This window comes from Ammospiza nelsoni, chromosome 2 (genome assembly GCF_027579445.1).
Source record: "Ammospiza nelsoni isolate bAmmNel1 chromosome 2, bAmmNel1.pri, whole genome shotgun sequence".
Classification (NCBI taxonomy): domain Eukaryota; kingdom Metazoa; phylum Chordata; class Aves; order Passeriformes; family Passerellidae; genus Ammospiza; species Ammospiza nelsoni.
The window spans coordinates 63,222,540-63,238,795 of record NC_080634.1 but is presented as its reverse complement, the minus strand read 5'-3'; the positions used below and the strand labels follow the sequence as shown (position 1 = coordinate 63,238,795).

The 16,256-nt window shown below is 35.7% G+C and overlaps 1 protein-coding gene across 3 annotated transcripts in view; it reads left to right on the top strand.

Annotated features, from left to right (window-relative positions):
• The window catches only part of DIAPH3 (diaphanous related formin 3), a 203,317-nt gene that overhangs the window by 114,318 nt on the left and 72,743 nt on the right, over positions 1–16,256 (top strand). For all 3 annotated transcript variants that reach the window (XM_059466391.1, XM_059466390.1, XM_059466392.1), the window contains 2 exons: positions 2,416–2,541; positions 13,047–13,210. In XM_059466391.1, coding sequence (XP_059322374.1) covers positions 2,416–2,541; positions 13,047–13,210 — 290 coding nt within the window. The remainder of the gene's footprint in view (positions 1–2,415; positions 2,542–13,046; positions 13,211–16,256) is intronic.

Below are 16,256 nucleotides of genomic sequence, written 5' to 3'. Positions count from 1 at the left end.
AAAAATAGCAGGAGCCATTTGGAAGAGGACTGTGAGAGCTTAGGGGGTATGAGCAGGTGTAAGTAGGAGATTGTTTGGGCACACATGCATTGTATTCAGCAAACAACTTTGCTTTGTGGGCTCACTGACATTCAGAACCCCAGGGTTTGACTTTGTTTCTTAACTAGCATTTGAGTTGTGTACTTCAGTTTGGTTTGGGTTTATTTCTGAATCCTTCCAGGATTAGGGGTTAAAGTTAAGGAGGGTTTTTTTTTTTCATTTTCTGCCATTCTTCTATGTCCCTTCAGATTTTATACCATGGCTTTCAGAGTCACACAAGAAAAGATTAGCAATTATTTTATATGATCTTTTTTGGAAGAGCTGGTTATATTTACAGGTTTGTTTTTTTTGTTTTTTTTAATGTTTTCACTAATTTGAAAGCTGCAAAGACAATGGTACAAAACTTAATAGCAGCATATTGTGAACTAGCCTTTATTTGAGGCTATCATCAGAAATATAGTCTTAAAGGAAAATATATCTAATATACACTGCTGAAATCAAAGGCATGCTGAAATCTTAAGTTCAAGAACAACTTAAGATCATGACAGAGGCAAAAAACATCTTCAGCACAAAATAGAGATATAAAGATTCTTGATCAAATATGTAAATGTTCAATGTCAAAAAACCTGAAGAACTAGAGTGAAAAACTGGCTTTGCTGGAAGCAAGAGCTTGCAAATCTCTTGTATAGAATGTGTTAATCAGCTCTAGGCACTGAGTTATTTTGCTGAGTTTCTCATCTGGATAAAAGAGTGTAGCTGTTACTCAGCTGCTACCTGCAACTGGTGTAGAGGATTTTTTTGGTGTGTTGGGCTTTTGTAAGGTTTTTAAATTGGTGTTCCTTGCCAGCACTCATAATTTTGATATTATATATTATACGTACTATGTGTGTATGTCACATTAATTTATACTGTGAACTCTCTATGCAAGATAAACGTCTTGTGAAGAGTCCAAGCAATAGTTAGATTAGGCACAAGTTGTTGTATTCTGTGTTTCTTGGCATCAATCATGTAAAATGGTGTGTGCCTAACCCTCAGATGCTTCTCATGACAGCAGAAGTATGGCTTTCTATTAAAATCAGGTTTGTTTCTGGGGCTGGTGAAGACTGAAACATGTCTCAGTCAACATTGTCAGCTTCTAATTTTAGCTGTGCTCCCCAAACAAAACAATTTTTTAACTACTGAAGCCAACTGACCTAACGGGTGGTGATTTTGGCTTACCAATTGCTGAGTCAAAATGTGCATATGTATTTTATATTTTCTCTCACATAACTATTTGGTGAATGAAATTAGGTATCCACTACACAGTGTAGTAACATCATAGGGATACAGACTTTCTCCAAGTTCTCCAAGGAGTTTTTTTTTTAAGATGAAGATGAAGGTAACTATACCTTTACAGATATTTACACTATATTATGAATGAAATAAAGCATTAAAAAGAAAAAAAAAAGGCTTTGGACTAGAATTCACAGTGTGTTCTTACATCTTTACATATTGCTCCTATGAAACTTGAATAAATGCTAAGTTGCCTTCATAAATAATTGAAAATAAGTTTTAACCGATGGCAATAATATAGATCTAAGAAAAAACACATGTTAATTATCCTAAGATTATTGTGGTCACCTTGGTATTTCAATCAACTATTTACAGATAAAGCATTCAACTTTACATGCGTTGCTTCAAATAGCTGAAAGTTGTATCTCTCTTTTCCTGGCAAAGAACATTTACACTTTTTCTTCATCCTTCTATAAATCCCTGATGTTTCAGCTCCACTCCTTTCTTTTTCCTAAGTCCCTGTGTTTCTCTGTTGTACCATCTCAAATGCTTGGCCAGCACTTTTGCTCCAACAAATTCTGTTGTGTTTTTTACCATACATAGTGCTTTTAAACTAGGGAACTGAGGTTTAGGTTTTATGCATAGGTGTTTAATAGCCCAATTTTCTGTTTTTGAGAATCTTATTTTCTTTATGGTCGTTCATAGAAATAAATATTTGTATTTTCTGTTTTAACAGAATGAGATGGAGAAAAGCTTTGTGGTTTCTTAGAATATCTTGATTTGGTTAATCAGAGGAGACAGACTGGCATATGTATATCTCAGGTTCCCTTAAACAGAGTGTTAATTGGAATGCAAAACCTTGGGCATAAAACCAGATGAAAATACAGCATTCAAACAGCATACATCTAGTCAATAAGGAGTCTGTGTAAGAGGAGAGAGCTGAACACTGTAGAGCGACCTCCTCATCTTGCATTGTAATTTGTTCAGTATGCTTTTATTTCAGAATTAACAATGTAGCTGACTTGGGTAAGGTTTTAACTCTTACATTTTGGAAACAATGGTTTTTATTTAGTGTGTTAACAGAATGTATGTTCTGTATTTCAGTCTCAGCAGAAAACCTGGAGAAGAGCCTCAAGCATATGGAGAGGCAGCTTCAACAGCTTGAGAAGGATTTGCAGACTTTTCCAGTTCCTGAAGATAAGCACGATAAGTTTGTAGCAAAAATGTCAATATCCTTTGAGGCACTCTGCAAATCAAAAATCCCTAAGTAATTTTACTGCATTGCTTTAAATTTAAAATTTATTTGCATAACTTCTGTCTAGTTTGTACCATGTATTTTTGAAAAATATGACTTTTTTTTCCTCTCAAAAATGACATATATGAATAGTCCAATTAAAGGATTCCCCTGAAGTGGAATGAATGAGGGAAAATGCTTACTGTCAGTGTATGAGTTTCTTAACTTAGTAAAGAGAAGTTAAGATAGGAATATTAAGCACTCTAGTGTTACATGGTATTTTTATGTCAGTCTCTTAGAAAAATATGTCTGTCACCCTGTGTCTCTTTGTTTTCTAGTGTATGCATTACCATTGTGAATGTTTTTGTACATGCAACCACAGAACCAGAAAATTTCTGTTATTTCAGAAATGAGATTCATAGCTCATGAAAACCGTTTTCTGGTGTTATTTTTGCCAAAATTTTTTCTCACTATTTGATCCAAATCATGCAGCCAACTTCACTGCCTGTCTTTCATAAGAATACCTTGTGACATCAAGATAATTAATTACACTTGGAAAAAACAATTCTTTTTCTTAAACCTCTCTAGCAAATGTTGGCCATATATGCTTGGCACCAAGACTAATCTGGAAGCAGAAATACGAGCAGACAGGTTGAAATTTGCTCTGCAGGCATGGTTAGGTTGTTGCCTAGCTGGAAGACTGCTTTGTTATGTACAAAGGCTGGAGGACTCAGGGCACAGTCGTCTTTATTCATCTCATCCTATCACACAAGCCTTGGCAAATGACCCCGAGGCCAGGTGGATGCACTTGCTCTTCCTGTGTGAGGGCCAGTTCTGTCTTTGTTAGGTGCACTGCAACCCAAGTGTTTGCAACTTAGCTTCAGGCCTTCTGTGGCTGCTGTGGGTTATCTTAACCTTCCAGTGTCATTACTAATATTTTGTAAGGTTGGATATTTTGTTGTTGAGTTTGTTCTGTTTAATGTTGGTGGTGATGCCTTTTCATCCCAGCTCAATGTGGTTTTGGGAGATACGTTGCAGCCCACTGTCGCTTTCATGTTTCTCTTTGCTGATTTATGTCTGGAGATAGCTCAGGGACGCCACTTGTAAGTTTTCTGTTGCTGTTTAGGCTGTTTAGGTGGCCTGGAAAGGCCCAGGGATGGCCTTGAAGAGCCCGGCGCCTCAAAGGACGAGGAGAGACTTCTGATCTTGTCTCGGTCTTGGTGTTTATTAATTGTTTATCTAAAAGATTTTCTTTCAGCCCGACAGAGGTCTGCACAGCAAGTCAGCCATGGGCACACTCTGCAAGCCCCCGGGGCGGTCACTTATCTTTATACCCGAAGTTTCGTGTACAATATTTATCATTTTTCCCCAATACCTTCTACCCTTATTAACCGGTGCACTTCTAGTAATAACCAATCCCAAAGTGCCACCATCACCACAGAAGATGGAGGCCAAGAAGAAGAAGAAGAAGAACAGGACACGCCCCAATTCCTCCATCTTACTTCTTTAGACCCCCCTGTACCAAAATCCTAAATCCTGTGTTTTACACTCTAATTAACTTATCCCTTCACCATTCACCCAGTGAATTCCTCCCAGTCCTCATACAGGTGTCATCTCCTGTGTAGGATCAAAGCCCTGCCACCAGACACTTCTGGCAACATTCCAGGACTCCCGAGCCCCCCAAGGGTGGTCTCGGCCTCTCTGCACCTCCATCCTGAGGTGCTGAGATCCCACAGCCCACCAGCATGGTGTCTCTACAGTATGAAACATCGGTTTGATCCTGAAGAAACTGACAGCATGATAGGAGAACTAGGAGATGGGTCCTGAAGGCAAGAGATAAAATTTTGCTAGGAAGTTAGAGGAAAATATATCCATGAGAGCTTTTGGAGAATATTGCTAGGACTTAAAAAGTCTGTACTTTGTTTGGAAAATTATATGTAGTCTAACAAGTTAGGAATGGGAAGCATTTGATAAAATATCTAAGCTATGAAAAAGACAGGCCCTTCTTTATCTGTTAAAATATAATAGACTATTTCAGTTGGAAAGGACCTACAACAATCATCTAATCTGAAATAGTCATGATGCAGGCTCTTCAAATATCTTCTAACTTTTTTTATTTTTTTTCTAATGACTAAATTTTGAAGGAATAGTTAGTATACAGCTTTCCTTGGATATGTAGTTGTAAAAAAAGATAAGAATTAAATTAGCAAAATTCAGTTGAGAATGAGTGAATCCTCCCAAAAATCTAAGGAGAGCAAAAGAAAAGTGGATAAATAAAGATGTAGTTTATGTACATTATATGCTGATACCAAACATCTAATATCCAAAAATAATTATGTAGGATGCCTCATTTCCCTTTGTGTTACAAACATTTTGGGCATTTATGAAACTTCTTGGCAGAAGTGAGTGGAATACTGTGATAAAAAGTTATCAGTTGTATTTAAGACAGAGTAAGCAGGTAGACCTTGTTGATAAGAAGCATAAACTTTTTCCAGGATCGAAATTCCCTCCCTATATATGAACACCATTGGAGCAGATTACTGATTGCTTAAAAAGGATGGTGATCATCTTAGGAAATGCAAAGGAGGATCTACAATTCTCTTTTTCAGGCATCTCAAAATCTCTAATTCTGCTAGAGAAGATGAGGATTATCAATGTCTGTCAAGAAGATAAGTCATAGCCATAAAGTTAAATTTGTTCTTTGCATCAGTTTTCTCTAGGGAGAATTTCAGTTCACTCTACTGTGTAATATTTTAGATGGAAGGATGATGTTAAATAAAGGAATCAGTAGAATTCTTTTTCTTAATATAAAATAAGTAGCAATAAATCCCCAGGAATAAACAGTGGTCACAAAACACTTGAACAAAATTCAAAATTAACTCAAATATAAATTATATATTATTATTATATAAATTATATATTATATATTTATATTATTATATAAATTATATATTATATAGTTATATTGATATATAAATTATATATTATATATTTATATTATTATATAAATTATATATTATATAGTTATATTGTTATATAAATTATATATTATATATTATTATTATATAAATTATATAAATAAGTCCAAACTTAATGGACTACAGACTCTTACATGAACTTAGCTAGCTGGAGGCAGAAACTTCCTCATGCAACTGAGGATTTGTAGAATAATTTGGGTTGGAAGGAATCTCAAGGATCATCTGGTTTACACCTCTCTGCTGTGGGCAGAACACCTTTCACTAGATCAGGTCAAAGCTGAAAAGAAGCCCACAAGTTTTTTAGAAGGGCTACGAGGAGGATCTTCAAGTCAGGCTTTGCTACCAAGAAAACTGATGAAGACTAAATATGAAATGGACATGTATTAACTGGAAGTAAAATGTGATGGAAGAGAGTCATTGTGTATTTTGTAAGGAGAAACCATCCTTTGCAGGTCTGTTGCAACATGCAGATAAAGGTAAGAAGTCAATAGAACGTAACTGAATTTCCATTCATGTTTCAACAAGGTGTTTTCACAAAGACTTATAAGGTAAGAATTTTCTTAGGTTAAAAAGTGGTTTCATTACTTTTTTTTTAAATTAATATGTTTGAAGAAAAACTCCTTACGTCAAAGCGAGATGCTGATAGATGCTGACAAAGCAACAAGTGAACTTCAGTGATTATAGACTGATAGATCTGAGGGAGAAACACTCTATTAGAACAATTGGGAACAAATCCAGTTGAGAACAAGGAGAAAACATAAACAACAAGATACTGTAAAAACCAGCAAGACTCTTACATCATCAGTTCTTCCATTACTTCATCTCAAAAAGTGTAGTATGTATCTACTGATGTGGCAGAGAATGGTGGCAATGAGCAGCAACTACCAATAGGTTATAAAGAAGGAATGTTTTAATAGAGTAATACTCTGATGATGGAAAATCAAGTTTCAAAAAAATCAAAAATCAAAAAATCAAAATCAAAAAGTTAAGAAAATACAGTAAAAATACTAGTAATTTTGTGTCCCGTGCAGAAGGAAAGAGAGGAATATATTCTTCATGTCTTTAAATAACCATGGGTTCATCTCATGTGAAATACTGTCCAGCAGGTTAAAACACACTAACAGAAATGTTTTCATGGACAGCAGACAATTAAACTGAAAATGTGAATGAATTTCATATAAGGCCTAGATAGGTGGCTAAACAGTAGCCTAGAGGCAGCTTTAGCTCAGAAGAATGACTAACATACAGATTTCTAGAAACTGAATACTACATCACTTGAATTATCATGCTACATTTGCCAAGTTTTGTTTCCTCCTTGTTTTCCCTAATTGTTGGGTATTGACTGCTGTCAGAAACTGGCAAAATAAATATTTGGTCTTAGAATAAATCAGTACAGGTAAAACCAACTCTTAAGATCCAATTAATCCTGAGACCATATGCTGAAGTCAATAATACACATTTTATTTAACTGTAAATGGGGGTGGGTAGGGGGAAAGGAAGGAAGATGTAAAGCAGGACATAGTCCCCACTTGTGGATCCAATGGTGTGCTGTTAGTCTTTCTTCACCTTAGGCTTCTTGGTGATGGTATGTCCTGAGGTGGTTCAAAGCTTTTCACTATTTATATAGTTTAGCAAACAAATAAATTAATGCTCACTGGCAACACACCTCTCTTACTGTTAGTCCTGTGCTCAGTCTTTCTCTTCATTTTTGTTCAGTGGGTTGTGATCTTCCCTGCCGGAATTACCTTCTACCCAGCTGGAGCTGATTTCAGCACAGTTACTGAATTGACTTTCCTTGTGGACTAGAAATTCTATATTCTTTGTGTCCATTGTCAGTGATCTGTTCTTCACCTCCAGCTTTGTTACCTTCCCCTAGGTCTGAGATAGCGCCCCAACAACAGTATCACCTTTATCTTATCTTGAGTTCCTCTCACAGTGTTTTAATTTCTAGTCCCTCATATTTGGAGGCATATTCTTCAGTAGTCACTGTTGCCCGTCTATCCCATAACTTGGGGTGATCTTTGTTTGGCCAGTGATATTTGTGTTTGCAGTTGCTTCTTTACACAGATTTCCCCAGAGGGAATTGTTGTCTGGATGCATTAACCAGGATGTGCTACCCAGATCTCACCTCTGCCAGGTTAGAAACATCCTGTCGCTCCCTTCTGTGCTTATCTCATGGTAACGTTCTTCTGTGGCCTGAAGGGTGCTTGAGACAGGCAACTGTGCTCTTTAAGTCCTTACACCAGCCATATTACTACATATTTCATTGTGTTAGACTATTCAAATACAATATTTTGAATAGTAAATATTATAAACAGAACCAGTTTACCCTCACCTGCTACCTGATCCGGCAGACAGACAGCAATTTCTAAACAGCATAATTGCCTATGGTTTCTAGTCATGTCTGTGAACACACTAATTAAACCAGCTCACTTTAAGGAAAACAGGAACTTCAATAAATTACGAAGCAGAAAAGGTTTGATGTAAAGGTTAGATAATCCTGCACAGCATGATGGAACCTGGACCTGTTTTTACTTTTATTCCTATGACAAGGAAATCTGAATGGTGATGATGTCTTGAAAAGCATGCGGCTCATAAAAAGAAACCAGCAGGAAGTCTTAAAAAAGAAGGATAGTGCTTTGTAGAAAAGAATTTTTCATCCTGAGTACAATTAAGCTCCATGGACAAGCAGGCCATTACATCCTGTCACTAAATATCACAACCCAAAGCCCCCTAATGAACTGATTAGCATTCTTGTTTCTTTAGGAAGTCAGAGACATGCACAGTTGGTTCACTCTTTCATTGACAAAGTCTGTAATTATGAATATTTCTCCTATATATTAGGTTGCGTTAATTTGTGAGCCATCGTGTGTATGCTAGCTGAAAAGAAATAGTTATTATCTCAATTCTTCTGTTTCCTTTAATTAGGAAAGTCAAAGAATATTGAATTGATATCGATCTAACGTATTAAATCCATCGAGTGAAATGTTCCATAAAAAGCACAGTGAACAAAATACATTTGTACATTCAAAATAAAAATTTAGTGGGTTTAGGAAGAGTATTTAAATTCCATATTAAAAGTTTAATTAAGTGATTTAGTCAACATGCTGTTTATCAGAATAGCTTCCATCTTCTGATTTTCCAAGCAGCAGCTGAGAAAGTTTGAGCTTACTGATAGAAGTGGTGTTGATGGTGTTCTTTTACAGAAACTTATGGAACTAATACTTGAGAGACAATCAGCTGATTGCTGCTTTTCAGCTAGGAAAAGAATCCTTTATTTTGATCAATTAGCTGTTCCTTTGCCATTTAATTTGATTTGTTGACATTGCAGAAAGGGGAGGAAGAAACAGTACTTAAATGAGTCAGAGCCTTCACTACCAAATGAGGTAAAAGAAACCCATTTCAGCTGCAGGGAAGGGACTTGCTGCCTCCAAACTCTTGGTTACTTAATTGACCTCATAGTTTGAAGTTCCCCTGTGCAACATAAATGAATCTGTAAGATGTCCTTGCATCCTAAGGACTTTGTGGATTACAGAACCTAAACTCTTTAGGTAAAAAAAGGTTGTGTGTTGCTCTTTGGTAGAAGGTCAAGATGTTAACTGTGTGGACAGGTAATGAGATAGGGCTTTGGCAACCAATGTAAATTTAATTTAAGTCTATACTTCTTTTAATATCTGGTCTGGACTTAAGGCATATATTATAGCTAGCAATGGTTTTACTTGTAATATGTGATACATACACAGTGGATGCAGCAGCTTTGTTTGATACAAATACCTGCCAATTTGTTTTAGTATTATAACCTAGAGATAAGTAGGAGTGAATCAAAGGGAAGGTATTATTTGACAAGTACTCTTCAGAAGGTACTGATTTAAAAATCAAAACATTTCTATGTTTCTTGAACTATTATTTTCAGATGCAGAATTTTTCTGTTGAACTTTGGTATATGCATATAAAAGGAATTCTCTCTGACACGTATTTTTCAGACAATTGCAATTATTTTCCCAAAATGTGAGAAATCCCTAACAGTCCTACAGCATTCACACTGTTTGCTCTTAGTAGAACATCATTTGTTGAAATGGTTTGAAGTGACCACAAAGCATTTTGCGCCAGTCTTCAAAAAGTTTGCCATGTTTTGTGGAGGCTGTTGTCATCCAGTACAGTGTCAGTTTCAGTTCCCTTTTGAAGATTCTTCTAAAATACAAGTGGTGAATACTGCCGTCTTTTAAGAAAGTGTTTAGTAGAGATTAAAGTTATTCATCATCTTTTCTAGGGTAACAGCTGTTTTTACTTAGCTTGATATGCTACACTGTTGTATCTTATATACACAATGTATTAAAATCCATGTAAATTTCAGACAAGCAATTCAGTGTGAAAAGACCTGCCAGAATATGCAAGACCAAACATACAGTAGTTAGAAATTTTGCCACAGATCTTGTCTCAGCCATGCAATGCTGTCCTGTTACATTAATTAGCAGAATGATCTGTAGTCCAGTGATTCCAAAAAGGCAGTCCATGAAGTAAAGCTGTTTCAGAAAAAGTTAACAAATACCAAACTATTTGATATTTTTTTTCTTCCTACCTGTGTTGCAAGCTCAGCTGTACTTCTATCTTCATTCATCCAAAACCAATGAATTGTGTAGTTGATAATGTGTATGTATCAACCTGTTCATGATAATTACAGTTGGGATTGCTGTATTCAGTAGTATTCCCTGTTGTTTCCAGTTTAGCTAGAGTTGGCTAACAAAAGCCGTATTTAAGGAGAAAAGGAAGAGGAGTTATTAAAAGTACCTAAATTGAAGCACAGTCTCAGTAGAATGCCAAGAGCTTAGAGGTATCCCATAATGCACCAGATGGAAAATAAAAATCTCAGGATTCATCATGTCTAGCATTGAAATATTAGATAGCAAAACATCCTGCCAGAATACTGTTATTTTGTGTTTAAAATTATGCACCAGATATTCAAGGGGAGTCAGTTTTCAACAGTAAAAAATTAACCATCTTGTATGGACTCTATTAACATAGCTGTAATTTTAGCTGTGTCTTGAAGAATATCACAGAAATTTTATCTCACTTCCTCCACTCCCCAGATTTTCTTTTCATGATATTTTTTGTAATTCACAAGATGAAGTCTACATTTGACTGATAATTTCAACACTTTTTTTGTTTTGCTTCCTACAAAATGAAAAATACTGGAGTGTTTAATATCTGGCATTTATGTAGAGAGGCAGCAAAACTAATTTATTTATTTTTCCTTTACCCTTCACTCTGTGGAAATAAACACCCTCACAATTGCAAAAAACTGTAAGTTTTCATAAGAACCGTTAATAGTCAAAGAATCACAAATAATAAGTATCCTAAATTTTAGGATCAAAATTTAACCAGATGTAGGAATTATTTTTTCTAGTTTCACTCTTTTTTGTTGTTTTGGTTTGTTTGTGTTTTTGTGAACTGGTGACATTTCTTTTGATGGTTACAGCTTGTTTTGTCATGTCTCGTTTCACATGATCCTTTTTTATTTCATCCTTGGGCAGCCTTTATAGACAAACCTCTCATCAACTTTCTTTGCTTTCCTACCAATAGCTTTTTAAGAGTCTGAATAATTTTTTAAGAATCTCAAGTGTAAAGATCAGTTTCCTGTGTGCTATGCTCATCTTGGGAGCTGAGTAGAGGAGATTCAAATTGATGTAGAAGAAAAGAGGGCTGGCAGCATCAGTTCTCTTTGATCTGTTGCCAGCCAGTCAGCACAGGCAGTCTGGAGCTGCTTACGAGCTGCATCTTGTGAAGTTACTAAAAGCATGAAAAGAAGCTTCTACTGGCAAAAGAGCCACATTGAGAAAGACTGAAATTAGGTGGTTGATGGGTGATGGAAGATGTATCTTTTAAAATTCTTGAATCTTGACTTTAGTTAGTCCTTTTTCACAAGACCGTCGTAGGGGAGGTTGTTCTACACTTACATAATCAGCTAGTAGCCATTAGTGACTAATTAGAATATTGTGAAAGTGCATTATTTCTCCCTTCCTGCACATATCTGAGATCACTATTGTGTGAATTTCTGGCCTGGATTCTAAATCACAAAAAAAACCCCAGGAACTTCGTACTTGTTATTTTTAAAGCAACCTTAACAAACCAGAAGGACACTTAATAGTGCAACTGAAATGGAATTCGGCTTCTAAACAAAACTAAAGTAAAAAAGGAGTGCATTGCAAAAAACCTGAAGAATGAAAACAGTCATCCAGCTGTAAAACATTAATATGTACTGGTCACTAGTGGAATTCCCCAGGACTTGGTATTGGGGCCAGTCCTGTTCAACGTCTTTACTGATGATCTGCTCTACAGGATTGAGCTCGCCCTCAAGCAAGTTAACTAACAACACCAAATTGGGTGGGACTGTTGATCTGCTGGAGGTGGGAAGGCTCTGCAGAGGGATCTGTGCAGCCTGGGATGATGGACTGAGGCCAGTGGTATGAGATTCATTAAGAAAAAATGCCAGCTTCTGTGCTATTCTGTTGGTCTAGATTTTCATGCACTTGAATAAAAATTCTGCACTTTATAAAGTGACCATAGTGTATTTATTCTGTAGTAGAAAGTGTGCAAACACAGTAAATTCTCTTTTGCAGTAGAGGTGGGCAATTTAGAGTAAAAATAAAATGGCTATTTCTTGTCTTTTGTAGCATTCACTGCAGAAGAAAAATAATGGAGCATAAATATTTGTTTATCTACCCTTCCATTAAAGTACACACTTCCTGAAGTTGCCCAACGTAGAGAAATGGCTATGTAGAATATTTTGTCTTTGAGCTTCTTTGGCAAGCTACATTATAGGAAGTCCTGAATGAACATAGGGTTTTTTATTTTATATGCAATATTTTGATGCTGTTTATAAATTGCTTATCTTTTGTAGTAGTTTTATTGTTTTCACCTCTAATTTAATTAAGTTGTGTTGACATTGCAAATAGCCTTAGAAAAAGCATAAATACCTAATGCGGCCTTCAGGAACAGAAATAAATGCATTGCTGTTACAATGAAGTTTTTTATCTTTCATGATTTTTACTTTTAATACTGTTTATCAATAGTTCTGTTTTTACTCTTAATTTTATTAGGGACTGTAGTATTTATTGATAAAGTATTCAGGTTAATTATTGGTATCTGTACCTAAATTCCTAGGATATTGTAATTTATATACCTAAGCATTTAGCTTCAATAAGAAGACGATACTAAATAAACTACATGGGTGCTTGAAGTTAGATTAGTTACATGAAATACATTTCATTTCATAAGAAATTATGTAGTAATTTAATAATCTTTAAATTTAAAGTGATTAGGTATTTTGATGAAAGTCCCTGAATTTATTCATAGGCTTAGTATACACAGTAAATACCAGGAAGCACATACAACGTGAAAGGAATTCTTTTGGTCCTTATTTGAGGAAATAAGAAATTGGTATGACATAGAAATCAATGTTAAATGAAAGCAGTGTTTTTGATTGGATTCACTGAGTATTCTTGAAGCCTTAACAGCAGTGTACAGCTTCCTAGTTCATGCCAAAGAAGATTTTCAGAAACTTTCACGGATGCACGAGAACATGGAAAAACTCTATCAGAATGTGATGGGGTATTTTGCCATTGACCTGAAGAAAGTTTCGGTGGAGGAGTTTTTAACGGACTTAAACAACTTCAGGATGATGTTCATGGTACAATATGTTTATTTTATATCTAATGTTTCTTAGAAGTTATATTTTGTAGCCTTATCTATATGTATGAATTTGGATAATAAGCTGATTTGTGTCACATCTGGGTTCTTATTACATAGCTTAATTTACTCACTACGCTCCTGCAGAAATATTGTACAAGCATGAGTTTCGTGACAAAATCTGGAGGAATGATCCAGCTAATGCCTATAGATCAAAAGAAAGATTGCAAGATTCACTTAGTCATTCTGCCACCTATTCCTCATTGCAGCCTAGTCATTGCAACTTAGCATTACAACACATGTATTTAGGTTGCTTGCATGTTTCCCAGTCTTGTTTGGTTTTACTTGGACAGTGTGGTTTTTTAATGATTTCAAACAGTCTGAAGATATAGGTGGAAAAAATTACTTCTTTCACAGGTATTGAGAAACAGTTTGAAATTCATATAATTCATATCCATCAGTTTTGGGGAAAGCATTTAAACTGGAACCAGTATTTAGCAACCATTTGGAACATGTAACGATTACTAAGCCTTTGCTGCTTCAGAGTTTCACAACTAAAAACCAAGATACTATTCAATTGCAATAATTGTGCTTGACAAGTTACATATGTCAGATTTTTGGGAACAGGGGCATTGATTGTGTTTTCCTAACTTGATCAGTGCCTAATATGAAGCTCAGTAGTCTGATTTCAGAATTAATAAATATTATAAAACAGGTATATTACTTTAATTTCTGATGTTTAAACCGTACCTCCGATGCAAGTGTTGTAGAATTTTAAAAGCTTAGGTTCATGTTGAGTTGAAGGCTCTAAGAAAGTGGTTGTGCTTTGCATTAATTTTCTCATATTTCTTCTTTGTGTCTTTAAAATTAGCACTGATGCTAGCCTCTACTTCACAGCAGTTTCATGAAGATAGATTAATTAACGCTTCAAAACAGTTAGGTATTATTGATGAGCATGATAGAAGAAACCTTGAGGAAAATGAATAATTCTGTCTTGCAGAGCAGTTTGAAGGCTATAAGAAAAAGATGTGTAGATAAGGCATGAAACCTCCTATCATTCAATGACACTAATCAAAATCTTGAGTAGCTGCTCAGTTTTGAGACTTTTCAGAAAAGATTTTTGAGATGCCTAGCATGAGACAAATGAGCTGATTTTCACGATTGTTTAGTATTGGGTGATGGTTATCTTAGAAAATTTAGTTCAGAAGACTTGTAAATTTGGTGCTAAAAAATTATTGGGTGATTTTGAGGCCCAAACTAAAAGATGACTCGTCACCAGTAGGTATGGGAGAGTGCAGTTCAGTCAACTTGTTGTCATGCAAAGTTGATGATTTACATGAAGTATTTTCCTACTGATATATTTTTTTTAATTCTTAATTAATGAAAATTAATTAGTGAAAATTAATTTATTGAAAATATTTTAAAATCTCTGTGTTTACATCTGGAGCCCTAGACTTGTGTTTCATAGCTAACTTTGATTTGTACTTTGTATTTCAGTGTTATTTGGTAGCTGTGGCAACTATTATTTGCACTCTGTGAGCACCAAATCTAGAGTAGAGTTACTTGGCCAGATCCAAAAAAAGGGGTGAAGCATCTTGCCTTCAGAGCCTTAGCTTCCACAGCTAAATTACTGGTACACTCAGTGGAACATCTTGGGTATCAGATATCCCTGTTAACCTCTCTGTGTGCTTTCACAGCATCATGGGTGCTGCTAACAAGCTCATTCCTTTCCTGGGAAAGATAGCTTTCATGATGAAGAAATTGTCTAATGGTTAGAATTTTCCTCCAGTTGTAGGAGAGGGAGCCAACACACCTTGAGGTAACAGCTCTTCTGTCCAAGACTAAGCTCATCAGGCTAATCATAGGGTACAGAAACCCCTTGCTCCTGTTGGCACTAGGTTACTCTTCAGCAGAGACATAACTTCAAGAACCAGAAGAAGAGCAGCAAAGTCTAGGGTACAGTACAAGTGTACCCTAGACTCTGTTTTTCCTTTATATGAAGCAAATACTTAAAAATTAGAAATTACCCTGGAAGTTGCAAGAGAGAACCCAAGAATGCCTCCAGTTTGGAAAATCAAGGTCTTGGCATTCCACTTGTATTTCATGTTGAAAACACATGTTGGATAGAATTTGGCCTTAGGGCATATTTGTATGAGAGTTTGAGTGTCTTATCTTGTGTTTTAGTCAAAGGAGATGCATACTTCATTAATTTAGTGGAATTTGGAAAGCTGTCTACCTGATGTCTCAAAAGAGATGTAACAACAGAAGTACCTGGTATCCTGGAGAAGCATCTAAATAGTACTCAAGACATCATCAGCCTGAAATTTCAAGCTTTAACATAGAATTTGTGGGAAATTGGTTTCTTGTTAGAGAAGGGCTGAGGGCAAGGTGTGATGCTCCAAAGCATCCAATTCGCACTGTATATAAAGGTATAAGCTATTAAGTCAGGCCCACTTGTGCCGTGTGGTTAAAAAGAATACAAATCTGCATTTGAATGACTGCAGTCTGAGGCTGAGTCCTGCTGATATTATTTTTTGGGAAAAAATAGGTGCAAAGTAGAAATTTCCTTCATCACTCTATAAGGAAAGTGTGTAATTTCTGCCAGTATTGTACTTGTCAAGTACCAGGTCCCATTTGAATTTTATCCAGTAGTTTATTCTATAGAATGCTCAGTCTGAAAATCAGCAAATAATTTGTCAAAATTATTTTAATCAAAAATTTTAGCATTTTTTAGGAAGCATCTACCCTCTTCTCCCTGAATCAAGAAATTTGACAGAGGTGACTTTGGAGTAGTCACTGTGAAAGTACAGTTTTGCTTTGTATAAAAAATCCGTTCCATTGTCGTTTTTTGTGATGGAAAGCTTATTCTTCTTCAGTTATCCAACACAAGTATTTCTTCACAAGCTTTATGTGATAGTTTTTTCCCCCTTCTTTTGGTCACTCTCTGTGGCAGTGATGCTGCAAACAGTGTCTGTGTGCCTGTGCAAGAATTGCTGTAATCCCCATTTGTCTGTACTATGTAATACTTGGCAGCTCATTTTTTTCTT